The sequence below is a fragment of the Helicoverpa armigera genome, chromosome 4 (assembly GCF_030705265.1).
Source record: "Helicoverpa armigera isolate CAAS_96S chromosome 4, ASM3070526v1, whole genome shotgun sequence".
Classification (NCBI taxonomy): domain Eukaryota; kingdom Metazoa; phylum Arthropoda; class Insecta; order Lepidoptera; family Noctuidae; genus Helicoverpa; species Helicoverpa armigera.
In genome coordinates, this window is record NC_087123.1 from 13,308,391 (window position 1) to 13,325,016 (window position 16,626).

Sequence of the window (16,626 nt, forward strand, 5' to 3'; positions counted from 1 at the left end):
CTCTTTTTGGTTCAAATCGATACTTGAAATTAGAACCAATAAGGCAGTCTTTTACAGAGTTATAAGTAGGTGACGATCCTATTACGATAGTGACAAATAAATTAACAGTAATTAAACATAATTCAGCTTCGATTAATGACATATATTGTTCTGATATTACCGACTTAACAATACAATTTCTTCACAGCAGGAAGCTATCTTTTAATGTAAGTATCTGCGGTTGTATTTTTGTACGTAAACTGACGTAAGTGTAGCAGTCATCTATCGTACCTATTATGTATTATTCAATACTTATCAATCGACGTCGATGTTTATGTAGCTGTCTTCTTCGTTACTATGAGTGATGATTGAGAGGTTAATTTTAAGTCGATGTTGTTTTGTTTGTGGTGAGTGTTAGTAGGTGTTTTTATGGCTGAGTAAATACCGGAGCGTTTGATGATTGCATGCAGTGTTGATAACCGCTGGACGTAGTTGAATGTAATGAGATTGTTTACTAACTGATAGGCGTGCAACTATGATATAACTTGTACTTGTTGTAAGGTGGCGCCTTATTAAGGTTAATTTTAGTCAATATTTGTGAAGTATGGTAAAATTAACACACAGTTGGATATACTTATCAGATAGGGCTTTAAACGATCTAAAGATACATTGTTTAAGCGAAGAATAATTTCGAAAAGTTTTTATGTGTTTTGTTTACGATAGTTTCGAATTAACCTGAAATGATTCTGAGTATTTATAGAGTTTTACAAAATTTTCTCAGCGAAATTAAGTCAATTCAGTCATTAAGTCAAGTCGGAGATTAGTCAATGGATTTGATTTTCATGAAAGATTACAACTTAATAAAATTGTGATTACAATTACTTTTGATATGGTATACAAAGAAATTATGACTTGGCACCTAACTTAATTTCTCAATGACATAAACTTTAACTAAAAGCTTTTTTACTCACACGATTATCAATCAAATATAATCAATAAAACAATTTTATTAACAACTAGCTTCTGCCAGCGGTTTCACCCGCATCCCGTGGAAACCTCTGCACGAACCCGGATAAAAAGTATAGCCTTCCTCGATAAATGGGCTATCTAACACTGAAAGAATTTTTCAAATCGGACTTCCTGAGATTAGCGCGTTCAAACAAACAAACAATCAAACAAACAAACTCTTCAGCTTTATAATATTAGTATAGATTACTTTAGCTACAGTTTTAATATTAGGTATCGCCCCAACATGCGGCATACCCACCACCCTAGGTACCCACATATAAATCTAGCGAGTAGTTTCACTCACCACATTCGATACTCAGCTTTCGAAACGAGTGTATCATTCGATTTTTTTTTAGTTTTTAAATCGATTACGAATCGTGTGCTGGTGCCTTAATTAGAAGTAGTGGTGTTAATTTGAAGAATCGAAAATGGCCTTTAAGGTAAGATGCCTTGCTATAAATTTAAAAAATATAGTAACTTAATATTTCGAACATTTTCCATTTTCATTTCCATTACTATTATAACTAATTGTCTAATTAAACCAAAAATAAAAATAAGCTTATTTTTAAATTAATGTTAACGTAAATTATACAAAATGTTATAAAGGAATTAACTAACATTCTTCGTTAAACATAGGTATTACAAAACTAGGAATTTTTAAATGACTTGAATTCATGCACATCATATTTTTCATTTCTATGACGTCACATAACGAAACTTTGTATCTAGGCAAGTTAGTTTTTACCTGAACTTCAAAAAGAAAATTTTGGCAATATCTATTGACATAACCCTAATCCAAAAGTGAAATGTCCCTTCTACCTAGGCACTGAGGTACAGAAAGACCAATACTGATTCACCAAAATTACGATCGTTTGCCAGATCACATTGATAAGCTTTGAACTCTACTGTTAAAAACATCATGTTCTGATCAGAAGTCGATGTCATTCTTGCTGTTAAAAATATAACATAAACAAAAGCCACTTCTCAAAAGGTCATTAATACGATCTTCAAGTGAAAACAAGAGTAACACTTAACATTCCCGAGGCGCAAAAACTTATTCTACGTAAGCATCAATGGTATCTTGAAAGTCTATGAGAATATTGGAAAAACTATACCATTGTTTGATGGGAGATAGATACGTTAAGATACATTGTGTTCAAGTTCAAAATAATGGGTAATGACTCTGAAAAACTAATGGATTCTAGATTTGTTTTTGTTGATTTTCTGTGCTTACATAATGGCATAATGAAGTACTTCGTAATGAACATCCATTGACTTAAGTCATTGGTGATTTTAATTTATAAGTGGTGACCTGATGTTACACTTAACCCTAAATTAGGGTCTGAACTATAACCTCCGGAATTTTACAGGAAATACAAATAGTTTTAATTCCGATCCTAAAACCGTTCTTTTTGAAAATAATTTTCAAAGATCATAAGACACAATGAATGTTGATACCGTATAAAGAAAACTTATACGTTTATGCAACACTGTATTTCCAGCAATTTTTACAAAATCCAATATCCAAAGAGTGTAATTAAGATAAGTTTAATAACACCTGTGGTTATTTGATTAATCAAGTAGGAAGTCAATTACTTAGACACATTAGATTAAAGATAATGTGTAACACATGCACGAAGATTCAACATATAAAACATGGATAAAATAATTGAGCGTAATACCACTGAATAATTAGTTTTTTTACTCCCAATTTGAACTCAACCAAAATCAACTAGCCACTACATAACTCATCATCTACCTAACCATTTCCCAACTTTGTTCTGAGTAACAGTGTTTTAAAAGAAGCGACTGCCGATCTTACCTCCTCAACCCAGTAACCCGAACTACCCTATCCTTGGTTAGCCAATACCTAACTGGTAATGATAATTTGCCTAAGAGAAACAATTAATAAATAATTTACTTCAATAATTCACAATCCATTAACATGAAAATCCTTCTATTATTTCTAAAAAAATAAAATCTATAATTTTCAGTTGGTGATCGTAGCTCTGACCCTAATGGCGTGCACACACGGCAAAGTGTTCTACAACTTACGACCGATCAGGGTGGTCCACTCCGACCTGCAGCCAGCCGCCACTATCGTGCACCAAGAGCCTAAACTCAGCTACGAACATCACCATATCTCGGAAGACGAACACGTAGATTATTATGTAAGTATACATTTTAATCATATTATGTAGTGTTGCTGCTGAGCACGAGGTCTCGGGTTCGATTCCCGAGTGGGCCGAAATCACTTTGTGGGTTTTAGAAGACTTTTAAAAAGCAGCCCGGAGCGTGGAAGTTGGTGTTTGATACACGCGTGCATCAGAGAGCACGTAAATGTCGGTCCTGCGCCTGATCACTTTCCAGTCGTGTCGGATTGCCGTCCCATCGGGTTACGAGAAGGAATAGTGACTGGACCTGTGTGTGCGCAAATGCTTGTGCACTATAATATTATGTCCTGCGCAGTTGGCTAATCTCCTTACATGAGAACAGCCGCCGTAGCCGATAATCGGCTAGGAGGACATCATCATTATGTGTCATATCGGGTGTGTCGTTCACAATCACATTAAATCATATCACATATACTTTATGATATTCTATGGCGAATTGTAAAAAAAATAACCTAATCCATTCAGTGGTTTAGCCACAGGAGTCATTTTTCGTTTTTATAATTTACAACATCATGTGTAAAGCAGAGATAAAGTTAGGAGTATCGCATGTTTTGATCAGTTGACAGCTGTCAGTTTTCAAGGGAGAATTTCAGTTGTTTGTAATGACTGACTTTTATATGGTGTTCTAATTTTTGCACATTTTTATTCCATTTACTTTGTTTGAAAAAAACATTTTTTTATTTTTACGTATTTTTCTTTTATCTTTGTGTTAATCGACATATATTAACCAGTATATTAACGCATTTAATTTAATGTGATTATGAACGACCCACCCGATATATCATAGACGCCAGTAAACAAACCCAACCGTATCTGTTAAATTTTACCAATCGAACATTAACCTTCCACTATTGTGATAAGGCTGAAAATCTTTTAAAGAAATTTGACAGATTGAGATAGCTTGATATGCTGTCGTCTGTACTTTTATAGTTTGGATGCCGTTAACTAACCATGAAGGTAAAGATTACGAAGAATGTGTGATATGGTCATAATAAAGTAATTAAAATTCTTACACGGAAATTCTTTTGCTTCTTCTTTTATTCTGGCAAATAAAAGACTTTGACTTTGACTTTCTTATACATTATACATATTTTGACTTATATTAAATTGAGTATTAACTGGAAGCTAATTAGTAGCTGAAAGTTAAATGCACAAAAAACAATTAGGGTTCGAGCGCAATTACTATCTCCAACCCCAAAAAAATGGTGGTCGGTCAGATACACCAGTATCGGACGGATTTAGAAAATATTTTATTTTCAATTTTTTGTCAAATCCGAGTTCACTGTGAACAAATCCAAAAAACGACAGCAAAAAAGTTAATCATTATTACGAAAACGGTTACAAGTGCACATGCAGTAACCGTTACGTCTAAGTGAATAACAGTTTAATTATAACCACTCAACATCAAATATGGGTAAAAGTAAATAAAAAACGGAACGTAACGTTACAAAACGTTATTATTGGGTATTGCGTAAAATGTATCGATTTATGACTGATACCTGTTGTAATCAATTAGTATTACACGAGTAATGTGGATAAGTAATACAAAACAATACTTTGCTTATATTCATTGCGTGACCGTGTAATGGCTTTATTTGTATCGTACGGAACATTTATACCTTTTGATGCCAATCCATTCAAAAAGGTAAGGTCTGATCTCCTAAAGACAGTACATATCATCACTATGTAATAGTAATAATAGTAATTTTCAAGTCCCTTCAAAATTCCAGTCCATCTTTCCTGGTATGTATCTCATATGGTGGTGGGGTCAGTTTTCCTAATTTTTCTTCTCCACTTCGTTCTATCAACGACATCGCTCTCGAACACTTAGCACTTTCATATCTCTTGCCACTACATCCCTCCATCTGGTATTGGTAACAATTTTAATAATTTCATATTTATTATTATTATAACTGTGAAAGTAATTCTGTCTGTTCGTCTATCTATCGGGGTTTTCCGCCAAAATTAGTGAACCGATTTAAAGAAAGCCCTTCGCCTAACAAAGGGCATGTTCTACTTTTTACCGTATTGCGAACAGTAGTTCTGTTGGGACGTGTATAAAACTGTGGGGAACAGTTATTATGTTACAACATGGAAAAATATACATAGGTACATATACTATGCGGTTCTTAAATGTTATACAACGTAATCCCATACTTAAAGCAATGGTTTATGTTACACACCACAATTTTCTACGCTTTCATCGGTTACTTTGGTTTCCATTGACAGAACCGTTCCATACGAGTTATTATTTTGTTTAATTATTTGAAACGTTTATGTACGTTTAAGTTGTCCTATGTTTTGTTATGTAAAGTAAACGGGTGCCTTTGTGATTAGAACGGTAGGTTAAAATAAGGAAATGCATAGAAAGTCCTTACGAAAATGACATAGATTCTAATTAATTACTTATTCAAAAAAATGCTTATATCTAGATGACTCCGTATTAAAAATAGTGAGATAATTATTTTTACTAGTTACCACATTGGATGAAAATTAATTTGTTTAATACACGTATTTAGTTAATGTAAATAAAAAGCAATATGTAAATCAATAAAAAATTAAGTAGGTATAGACCGAGAAATTCTGTGTGATCAAGTATAATTAAATTTGCGTAATTTACCAAGATATAAACACAGATTCGAAGCAGGATCTGAGATGTTGCGTAAGATACCGACAAAGGGAAATTCAAATAGGGAGTTATTAATAAATTCAACTTATGGTTTTATGCCATTAATCACGTAATATCCAAGTACATATAACGAAAAATATAACGTTATTTTTATACGTTTTCTCTTATATGTCTTTACTGTGATTCTAAGGCAAAACATTCAATTATTACAACGTTTTATCAAGTTGAAAGAAGAATTCCGTCGTAGGTACATAAAATGCCAACACGAGTTAACTTATTAATTATCTTTTATAAATGTTACATGAACATATCATAAACTATTACCAACATGTCCAATAATAATGTTTATTAAGAACAGTAAAACGAATAAACAATAAGAGTAAAAGTTAAACGTAAACCAGCTGTAAACGTCATTCCTAACTTCCTATTTCAATTGCGAACAACAATGCCTTGGAAAGCCAATTCTGATGACAGTATATGTAAAAAAGTCACATAATTATTAGTACTTACGTCTGTATCTCGAATGAACAGGAATTGCGACAAGATCGCGTTTCCTGTGTGACGTTCCGCTTGTTGATGAACTGTGCCCGTGCGCAAGTTATACGGGTTTGGTACAAACTGGAAAAGGAAAGCGATTTTCAATATCTTCTTGGTATATCTATTGAATAATCAGTCTGTATAGTTAAAAGTAATATTTTAACTGAAAATAAATACGAGTACCTTGTACCAAAATCACTAAGGTGATCTTCACACTGCCCCGCATCACGCTGCATCTTGCGTGTCGACGCACCTACGCGCGTTCCTGCGGGAGTGCAGATCTGCATCATCGTGCGGGTTTTTCGCGCACTCACGCGCGTAGGTGCGTTTTGTAAATTCACGCACGGCGGCTTCCATTTTCAAATATACACGTCACGCCCATTCAAAATCACGCGCGGCAATGCGGGATTCAGTGTGCCATACCTTGCGTTTCGCCCCGCATCTACGCGCGGGGGTGCGTGTTTGACATCGCCATTAAATTTTCTATTTACTTTAGACCTCATAGCTATACCTAACATAATTTCACGAACTGTGTGACGAACTGTGTGTGTGTCATAAGTTATGATCTAGTAACAAAAATAAAGTCATAGATCATCCCCGATATTAAATAAAAAATCCATAGATAGGTGAAGAAATCGTACCGCCTATAAATTAACTCCACAATATTCTATCTATAGCACAGTTGCGCACTAACACGTGGTGAGTTCAAACGGTTTCACTATCACTACTCTACTCGCATGACACTTCCGAGTTCACGATTTGCATGCGGACGAGATCTGACATTCATGACATAATCCGAAGCCGTGGTAACCTCATTGTGAGGGAAATTGCTTTGACCTGCCTGTTTTAGTTGATTGGATGTCATGTTCCTTTGATTTATTGTGTATCCGATTTCTTTTGGGTTATGTGTTTTTGCATATTTTATATTCGGTCTTTCGTAATAAGGGTCAAATAGTTGACTATGTAATCTTAATTTGACAAACTTTTGCTATGTATCGCAATCAATATGAGTCTGGTCTTCTTGTATCAAGTTCTAAAACTTGTTGATGCTAATTGAATTTATTTATTTTAATTTCAGGCGTATCCAAAATACGTCTTCAAATATGGCGTGAATGACTTCCACAGTGGCGACATTAAGACTCACCATGAAAGTCGGGACGGCGACGTTGTCAAAGGTAAACTTTTTTTCGTAACACTGTTAAATGTTCATAATAACATAGTGTTCATAATAGTTTAATTAGTTGTGACATAAGATTGTTTTTTTTCTTCGGATTTTAGACTTCATTTGAAGTCTCCCGAAAGCTATGAACTATCTATCATCATGAACTAAAACCATCAATTTATCAACCATGACCATATAAGATCATAATTTTATTCACCTTACATTAAGATAATACCACCTACAACAACATTCATATCTTACCATACTCAACTTTCTTGCTTCCAGGTCAATACACAGTGGTTGAACCCGACGGCTCCATCCGCACAGTGGACTACACAGCCGACAAGCACAATGGTTTCAACGCCGTGGTCCACAAAACCGCCCCTATTTCGCCCCATGAGGCTGCCCATCTTCACCACTAAGCCACTACTGATTAAGAGACCTGTTGGATACTCCGATTGAATTTCTTTGCAGCCCAAAGTATTTATGATTGAAAATGGTTTTAAAGATTATAATCAATGTTCCTGCTGTGACGTTTCATGACCATAATAGTTTCAATGATGAATGATAAGGACTGCAGATGAATCTATTATGGTTTTAAGAATTTGCAATGCAGCTTCAGTTCGATTACTAGTTCGATGAATTTTATTTAGTCCCAGATTTTCTCAATCCGATCAAAAATATTAATTGGAAAGAGAAAACATATTCTAGATCTAGTTCATGTAGCGCGACGATCAAAACATTTTCAATTTAATATTTTGGGCGTTTAAATTGCTCTGAAATTCATGTCGGAGTTGTCTTCATGCCGTAGTTAAGTAAATTTTGGATACAAAAAATGATTGCGAGTTCAATCGAGGCCAATTTTCGATTTTATACGATTACTGTGTAGATTAAATGTTTATTTAATATTATATTTTGTAGTGTGAAATATTTTTTGAAATTGTTTTACGAAAGGGTGAGTCAAGTGTATCGATCTCCAGTAATTTGATTGTTTGAACCCTTCGTTTATTTATTATTATTGTTAAATATTTCTACGAAAAGTACCTGAGTAATTGTAGGTTGATTTTGTACTGTATGTCATAGAATGTCCTTCGTTTGTTATGTATTGTGTATTTACTGTTTTTATTGATGTTAAGTAGCAACTATTTTGTCAATAAAACGACAAATTCTTTACATCGTTTGTTGTTATTTGGAATTGCGGCCGTTCTAAACATCAAACTTCCTTTTTTGAAGGTGGGTAATGCCCAGAAATATTTAAGGAGTAGGTACATTTTGAGTCCTTTTTTGTACATTTATTTCCTACCAACACCTATATCTTAGAAAAAAGTAAGTAGGTGCTTCTATTCGCTTCTGTAATTGTATTTTTCAAAACAAAAACAAATCCCAAATAGGTACCATTTAACCAGCATACCAAAACCCTATAATTAAAAACCTTAAACTGTAATATTCATATCATTCAAATTCATAATAAATTCTATTGCGTAAGAACACCTGAAGGACTTTTATCAATGCCAGAATAAGATACATACCGTAGAACATAATTTGTAAGGAAAAATCGTTTGTTCGTAGTTCTATGTGAATAGGAACAATGAGATATAAAGACGTGCGTGATAACAATGGCGGTACGGCTGTCCCCGTAGATTTTAATTTCTCGTAAACAATGCCGTAAATAGATTTAGTAGTAACTAAATATATTTGTGTCTAGAGCTATTAAGTAGTGCTGTATGTGTTGGTATGGTAATGCACTATTTTAATATACTTTGGTAAGTTATTTATAAGTTCAAAAATTAAATTAGGTAAAGAGGAAAATTGTATTCTACTCAGGTAGAAAGCGTTAAGTTTACTATGATTACTGACTTCCATAGCCATTAAAAATGTTGAAATTGCAAAGAGGTATTTAAGACCCATCATTTTTATCGAGGGTTGAAAATATGAGTCGACTGCTTCTGCCAGCGGTTTCACCCACATCCCGTGGGAACCTCTGCACGAACCCGGATAAAAAGTTGCCTATAGCCTTCCTCGATAAATGGGCTATATCTAACACGGAAATAATTTTTCAAATCGAACCAGTAGTTCCTGAGATTAGCGCGTTCAAGTAAACAAACTCTGCAGCTTTATAATATTAGTATAGATTCGGGGGACCAGTCTAACCAAGGGGTATCGGGTTGCCCGGGTAACTGGGTTGAGGAGGTCAGATAGGCAGTCGCTTCTTGTAAAGCACTGGTACTCAGCTGAATCCGGTTAGACTGGAAGCCGACCCCAACATGATTGGGAAAAGGCTCGGAGGATGATATAGATTCGGGGGAAAAAACAGGCGTGTAAAATATACATACAGGACTTCGAAAAAATATTTAGGTGATGTGTTCAACAGTATTTCTTAAGCTAACGAATAAGACCTTAACTCACGAGTTATCTGAATCTTTGTCGAAATTCAGGGTGTTCGTAATTACTTCATTAGCCCTTTGTTGTTAGCCACTTGGGAAAACTAAACAAATGGACATTATGCTAATCCGATGTTTTTTATCGTGACGATAATCAAAAGTTCAATGGCTCATCTATTAGCAGAAACGTTTAGTTTTACAAATTGTTCTTTTATTTTATTAGCTGCTCTTTCCTTATTTGCAGTATTGCTTGAGGTAAGGTGTTTAACTTCATATACGTAAGTATATAATAAGTATTTGTTATAATTTGGATTCGGTTATGTTGGGAATATTTAATCCAATAAATATTTATAGTCCCATTCCCTCACTGATCAGAAACAGGCAAATAGCAAAACGTACACCAAAACAGCTTGTACCCCGAATAGCCTTACTGTCTGAAAACTACTTATAAAGACAAAACAAATTGACAAAGTGAAGATAAATGACATAGCATTTAAGCTTGGAGAAGCCTATATGTATATAGGTATATGAGCAATAGAATGTGCAGGCTGGTGATTCCAATGTGAACGATCGTCGGTAAAGTCCTATTTACTTCCATTTAAGAAAAGAGTGAAAGACAGGGTTGTCCAAATCTTTGTAGTTATACCAAGCGAATCAAATGCGAAGGTATACACTCGATGAAAGGACTCTCCCATTGTTCAGATAAGGAACTTGAGGAAGTGTCAACCTTTGGATAGTGGATGGTGATAATCCAAGTCTACTTAGAAACAAAGACAGAAATTGGTCACAGTCTACCATTCTTTGTTTGGGTTTGTATGATTAGACACGGTGTTTGTAGTAAAAAAATATTTGCTGTGTATCGGAAGACGAGATTTTACGATGTTCTAAATATAGATATCGTGACTAACGTTATAAAAATTTGGATTGCCTACATTTTTTAGATGTTTGTTAGGTGCCTACCAGTAAATTAGTATCCGTGCTACACAAAGAACAGGGTCCATCACGGCCAAAGCCTGCTAGCCAATGACATTGTTGGAACAATTACCGTGGAACATAAAACGCCAGAAAAAATAGGTGGGATTTAATCAGTTAAGTCTGACACTCCCTTCCACTGAGGATGCAGGGGGGTCATCTGATGATTTCTCACCTCAAAAAAAGGTATACTTGTAAAATTAAAATGAAAACGACGATGACTCGATGTAAAATTCAAAATTGTTTTTATTTGGCCATTTAATTTTAATTATTCGGATAGGGAGTTTTATCGGAATATATTATTGCCTTTAGAAGTAAAGGCGTTAAAAGGAAAAATGTACTTACTCCAAACGATTTCAGCACACAAAATATACAACACCTTATCTAGAAATACACAGTTTCACACGAGATCAATAACCAAGGTTTAGTTAGCTTCGCACCTTATCTCCATCACGTATGCACAACATAAGCCTATAACCAGTATTTATCTTCATATGACGCTCATAGTTCCCACACTAATCAGGGGAACACCATAACAATATTGCGAGAAACATAAACTGCTGTGACCGAAGTTGTAACAAGTTCTGTATTTTGAAAATACAATTTATTTAAAAACTTAAGTGCACAGTTAGGTGGACGAATGGTACTATATTTGCTGTTAGTCATTTGTTTTTGAAACTTACCTTTATTGTATGACCAAAGAGGCTGTATTGTACCTGTCGCATAGCCTTGTTTATGGTAGTTCTATGTTAATTTAGTTGCCATATTCAGAGTCTCTGTGGTTCGGTCTTGTAAGTATCTACTTAATTCAGGGACGAGAATTAAGTTCAAGTCGAGACAGATATTATTAGAAAATTGCCCTGCTAAAAATAATTGATAGTATTGTAAAATCTAGTAACGATTCAAATAAATAATATAATAGTTTGTTTACCTGGTTATTTACACAATTTTGGCAAACGATGCACAATTGACAATTTTAATACTTCTCCATGCAATTTGGCAGAACGATACGTGAGTATGCATAATTACTTTCTGGGAATACAATCGTAAACGTGCAGTTGCATCTTATGAATAAAATACTAAATTTCATTAATAGCACAGACACTGTAAATTATCAGCTGTGGAAATTTCATGAAATCTCTATTAAAATGTTTCTCATTTATTTATAATTTTACGTGCTACGATAGCTGCAAATCTCAGAATAATTATTGCAGTCATCGACGTAATTGAACCCAATAAACACACAGCTTACGAAAATATCTTAAACAAACAAAACTCAACAAGAAGTCTGTTCTCGTTTAGCAATCTAAGCTACACGAGCCCTATTGTGGCGTGCGAAAATTTTCTCAATTAGCCGCCGCGAAACGTTGGAGGAAACTTCATTTTCGGAAGGCTTTCGGCAGTAAGGAACGCGTACCAAGGCTGGCACTCAAATAAGGCCACATATAAATGCTTGCGAACCCACCATTGTGGTATTCAAGGAGTAGACGTTGGTGAAGACGGTTGTTCCTAGTGTTTGTTCATTTGTTCAGTATCAGTGTTTGGTAAAATGTGTCGTTGTTTGTGCTTGATTTTGGCGGTATGCGTAGGAGTGTCGGTGGCTGCGCCGAAAATTCCGGCGTCGGGGCGCGTGTATATTGGTCCTGGTTATGATTATTATGTGAGTATTGTACCTTTTTGTAATCGTTATTGAAAAAGATGAAGTTTGGAAGCTTCTGAAAAAGTTGTACTTACCAGCTAAATATTAAAAAAAAATGTTTATTGAGGAATGTTATGCTATTCTTGTTATTTATGCAAACTATACAAATAACGAGGAATAATACTTATGCTTCTTAATCATGGATTCGTTGTGCCTATACCTGAACATAACTCATACACATACTTACCTACTTGTGTGTAATGCAGACTGATAGAACTATCTTATTGAGTCATATTAATTTATCGTGGCAGCTGCCACGATCATCATCATCATCTGCCTAGCCTTTTCCCAACTATGTTGGGTTTGGCTTCCAGTCAAACAGTATGCGGCTAAGTACCAGTGTTTTACAAGGAGCAACTGCCTATCTGACCTCCTCAACCCAGTTACCCGGGCAACCCAATACCCCTTGTTATGAGGTATTGGCGCATTGGGTTGCCACAACCAAATGTTCGAATATATTATCGAATATATATAAATTAATTGCTGTTCGTTAGTCTGACTCAAACTCGAGAACGGCTGGACCGAGTTGGCTTTTTGGGTTTTAAAATGTTTGAAGTTGCCTAGGGAAGGTTTAAACGATAAGTACAAAGTTTGTTGGGTCAGCTAGTATATATTAAATGCTAAACATTTCTTCTTCAGGATACGCCAAGATATGCTTTCAACTACGGCGTAGCAGATCACACGACCGGTGATGTGAAATCACAACATGAAACCAGAGACGGGGATGTGGTTAAAGGTACGGATATTATTACCCTTTTCTATTGTTATTTGGTATATATTATTTGTTATTTGGCTATTGCTATTGGTTATTTGGTATTGTTTATTTTCCTGCCATTTATAAGCTATGTTTGTTTATTTATATGTATAGTAGGTAGGTCAGCACCAATACCTAAACAATTCTATGTGTATGTCTTTCAGATTTCCGGTGTTTACTCGTATTTTTCCTACTACATAATACTGTTATTGAAGTAGTTATCCTATATTTGGCTAAAAGATAGGACAAAAGTTCATCTTTACGTTTGAAGTTTGCCTGAACTATTTCACATGATAATGCTACACGCTTTATCGATCATATTAAATCAATTGAAAACCGATAACGGTACCACGGAAGAAATAAACAAATGTTATCATAAAACCTCATTATCGCAGATTAATATTCAACGAACAATCCCATACCCCATTGGGGTCAACCCTTTTCGGTAGTATAGTACGTAGATCATGTCCATACAATGCAACGAATAACAGCTGATAAATCTCCATGATGCATTGTTCTCAAATCTATGACACCATTAACGATACGTTAGCACATTCAACCATGTGAAATCCACAAAAACAAGTGAAAAACGCGCCTTTTCTCAAGCGATTTCCAAATTCGCATCTTTGTTTTGAGGTTAATGACCTCCAGTTGATATAATACGGTGTATTATAGTGTAATTGATATAATTGTCGTGTAGCTTACGCTTTCGTTAATAACTGTAAGATGTTGTGATACTGACATGAGAATGGCTCTTTGATGATACTCATTAGCGAGCATCTCGTTACAAGCTTGTTTAGATCGCTGTTTGCGCATCTCAGTTTATTTTTTAGTATCGCAGAGGAAAAAGAGAACTTATTGATTAAGAAACACATATAAGATTATGAGCTTTAGAAACTGAGGTTCCTCACAATTTAAATACCAAAGTTTTCCGTCTACATCAACTTCCGTAAAATTTATGTTTATGAATTTTCGATGTACCTCAAATAAAAGGATTTGCCTGGTCATTCTAAACAAAATGATTTATTTTTTTTATTGCAAATCCCAAATTCACTACTGATATTACCATCACCATTTTGCAGGGCAATACTCATTAGTAGAACCCGACGGTTCAATCCGCACCGTAGACTACACAGCGGACCCGGTCCATGGGTTCAACGCGGTCGTCTCTAAGACCGGACCGAACTTCCATGCAGCCCCCGCACCACCTCGGCAGCAGATACAGCCGGTATACTACCCGAAGCCTGTGCCTGTGCCCGTTGAAGTACCTGTTGAAGTTCCTGAGTATTATGCACAGCCGATATACCCTTCGGCTGCACCATTTTGTAAGTGTACTTGTGTTATTCAAAGGTCATCAAAATCAAATATTCTATATTGAAAATAGGCTGATCAAGAAGCACTCAAACGTCAACTAAAGAGAGACTAGCTATAACAGTTCTTATGTACTTTTGCTGGGAAGAAGAAGTGGTTCAACAAACACTCCAGACAACGAATTAGACTACCTATAGATTAACTTTGGAAAAAGAAATATGGTGAAAATGTGTTTACATACCTATTAGATACAGTTTGCATATCAGTAAATGTTCAGGATTCGCTGACCTTAACGGCTGTATTTGTAACGTAACAATTGCATACTACTTTGACTGACTATTATAATAGAGCACCATCGTCCAAATTGAGGATAACACACATGTGTCACTTGTCAGTTCTCAGGAAGTAGATATGCTAAAGAATAACCTTCACACGTTGGCCCAATAATTAACAATAACTCATTACATTTGCAAATGCAATCATTAATGGCATTTCAATGGGTCATTGTCATTGATAATGATCGTAGATCACATCGATTTATTCTTTATGTTTGTCGGTGACTATAGTATTAACATATCAAATAAAAAATATCGCAGTGCTTCTAAGTACCGGATACGTACAAACGCACAAGTTGCTATTATGTCTAATTAGTACCAGTACACGATATGTAATCGCATTGTGCGGCAGTCTATTGTGTGATAAAGAAAAAAAACTGTTGTTTGAATGCAGTCCCTTACTTTATATGGATTGCGTCAAACTGCAGACAATCACCTCTGAATAGTTGAGAACTATGAATTATTGTCGTTTTTTTACATATCGGCTAATTGTACATACTAAGGTTAAGTTGCTATAATGCAAATTCTCATACGTGTGTCTTGTTCAACGGCTTCCCGAAAAGAAGGGAATTCCTTTTTTAATAGGAAATCATGAAATGACCCTTCCCACTGTGGGTTAGCAGAGTGAGGGAGTGTCAGACTCGTACTGACTAAAACACATTATGTTCCTTCATGAGCCCTTTATGCACCAGGGCCGCGGTACTCTTTCGAACAATCCCGCAGCCCCGGTAGGCCTTGGTGGACTCCGCTGTGAAGAAGAGTGTCCTCCATTTGACAGAAAATATTTTTTTACCGTCGCATAGCTGGGCACAGGCCTCCTTTCATTAAAAGAATTAAAGACTTTTTTCAAATCCGTAGTTATTACTTCATGTTTTAATCAAATTCTCCGTTTTGTTTCAGTGTTTTCCAAAGCAGGAGAGCCACAGTTTGACTACGGTGGATTTGAATTCGACGGACCTTACCCTCAGCCACATAATTTGATAATTTAGAGTTTAATCTATTTATTTATTTTTAGTTTAAATAATTTTAAAAGTAAGAATGTGTATTGTTAGTGCCACAGATTACATGAGAATTTAGTTTAATAATGGCCAGTATTAGTAAGTCAAGTTGGATTAGGAGCGATAAAATGCATAATTAATTATTCAATGTTAATTTTTTAAACATAATACATACACAACATAATTTCTGTGTATATTCGTCATTACCCATGTGTCACTTCAGTTATTATTTTTTGTAAAGGAAAATTTGAGCCGCTTACCGACTTGAGATGTGTATTGTAAAATGTATATTAGTTATGATAGGTCTTATCTTGTAGATACCAAAAGGAAAACAGTTGTAAATAAATAAATTCATGAACCCTGTATGCATTTGTGTTATTTATTTTTAAGTAGTGGTGGAAGCAGTTAAGTAGAGCAGAACGCCAATTAATTGAATTAATTGGGACAATGGTCAAAGCGGATAACCGAAAATTCGGAAAATCAGACAAAGACCAGTTATAAAGAAAAATGTACTGTACACAGATCTACACTAAAGTTCATTCTAACATCTCGATCAGAGTAAGTTGCAGCCCCATCAGACATTAACGAAAATACTAAAATTCATTACAATAAATAGAGGTTGATAGTAGCTTAGCATAGGACTGACTTGGCTGCAATTAATCGGTGTTCTACTGTAATAGACCGAGA

General features: G+C 35.1%; 2 protein-coding genes across 2 annotated transcripts; both read left to right on the top strand.

Annotated features, from left to right (window-relative positions):
* Nucleotides 1-1,301: 1,301 nt before the first annotated feature.
* On the top strand, nt 1,302-8,662 carry LOC135116861 (cuticle protein 19-like). The gene is made up of 4 exons (XM_064034467.1): nt 1,302-1,427; nt 2,982-3,158; nt 7,406-7,502; nt 7,775-8,662. Exons 1-4 carry the CDS (start codon nt 1,416-1,418, stop codon nt 7,909-7,911), a joined length of 423 nt encoding a protein of 140 aa, XP_063890537.1. The 5' UTR covers nt 1,302-1,415; the 3' UTR covers nt 7,912-8,662.
* A 3,562-nt stretch (nt 8,663-12,224) lies between these two features.
* Nucleotides 12,225-16,304, top strand: LOC110374821 (cuticle protein 7). The gene is made up of 4 exons (XM_064034455.1): nt 12,225-12,502; nt 13,181-13,277; nt 14,378-14,620; nt 15,842-16,304. Exons 1-4 carry the CDS (start codon nt 12,392-12,394, stop codon nt 15,928-15,930), a joined length of 540 nt encoding a protein of 179 aa, XP_063890525.1. The 5' UTR covers nt 12,225-12,391; the 3' UTR covers nt 15,931-16,304.
* Nucleotides 16,305-16,626: the final 322 nt, after the last annotated feature.

What these genes read in the sequence shown, in the direction of transcription:
- LOC135116861 (XM_064034467.1), top strand. An exon ending in ACGAACACGTAGATTATTAT is followed by an intron (nt 3,159 to 7,405) that starts GTAAGTATACAT and finishes TTTTAATTTCAG; the next exon opens with GCGTATCCAAAATACGTCTT. An exon ending in GGACGGCGACGTTGTCAAAG is followed by an intron (nt 7,503 to 7,774) that starts GTAAACTTTTTT and finishes TCTTGCTTCCAG; the next exon opens with GTCAATACACAGTGGTTGAA.
- LOC110374821 (XM_064034455.1), top strand. Translation starts at nt 12,392, where the DNA reads ATGTGTCGTTGTTTGTGCTTGATTTTGGCGGTATGCGTAGGAGTGTCG. An exon ending in GTCCTGGTTATGATTATTAT is followed by an intron (nt 12,503 to 13,180) that starts GTGAGTATTGTA and finishes TTTCTTCTTCAG; the next exon opens with GATACGCCAAGATATGCTTT. An exon ending in AGACGGGGATGTGGTTAAAG is followed by an intron (nt 13,278 to 14,377) that starts GTACGGATATTA and finishes ACCATTTTGCAG; the next exon opens with GGCAATACTCATTAGTAGAA.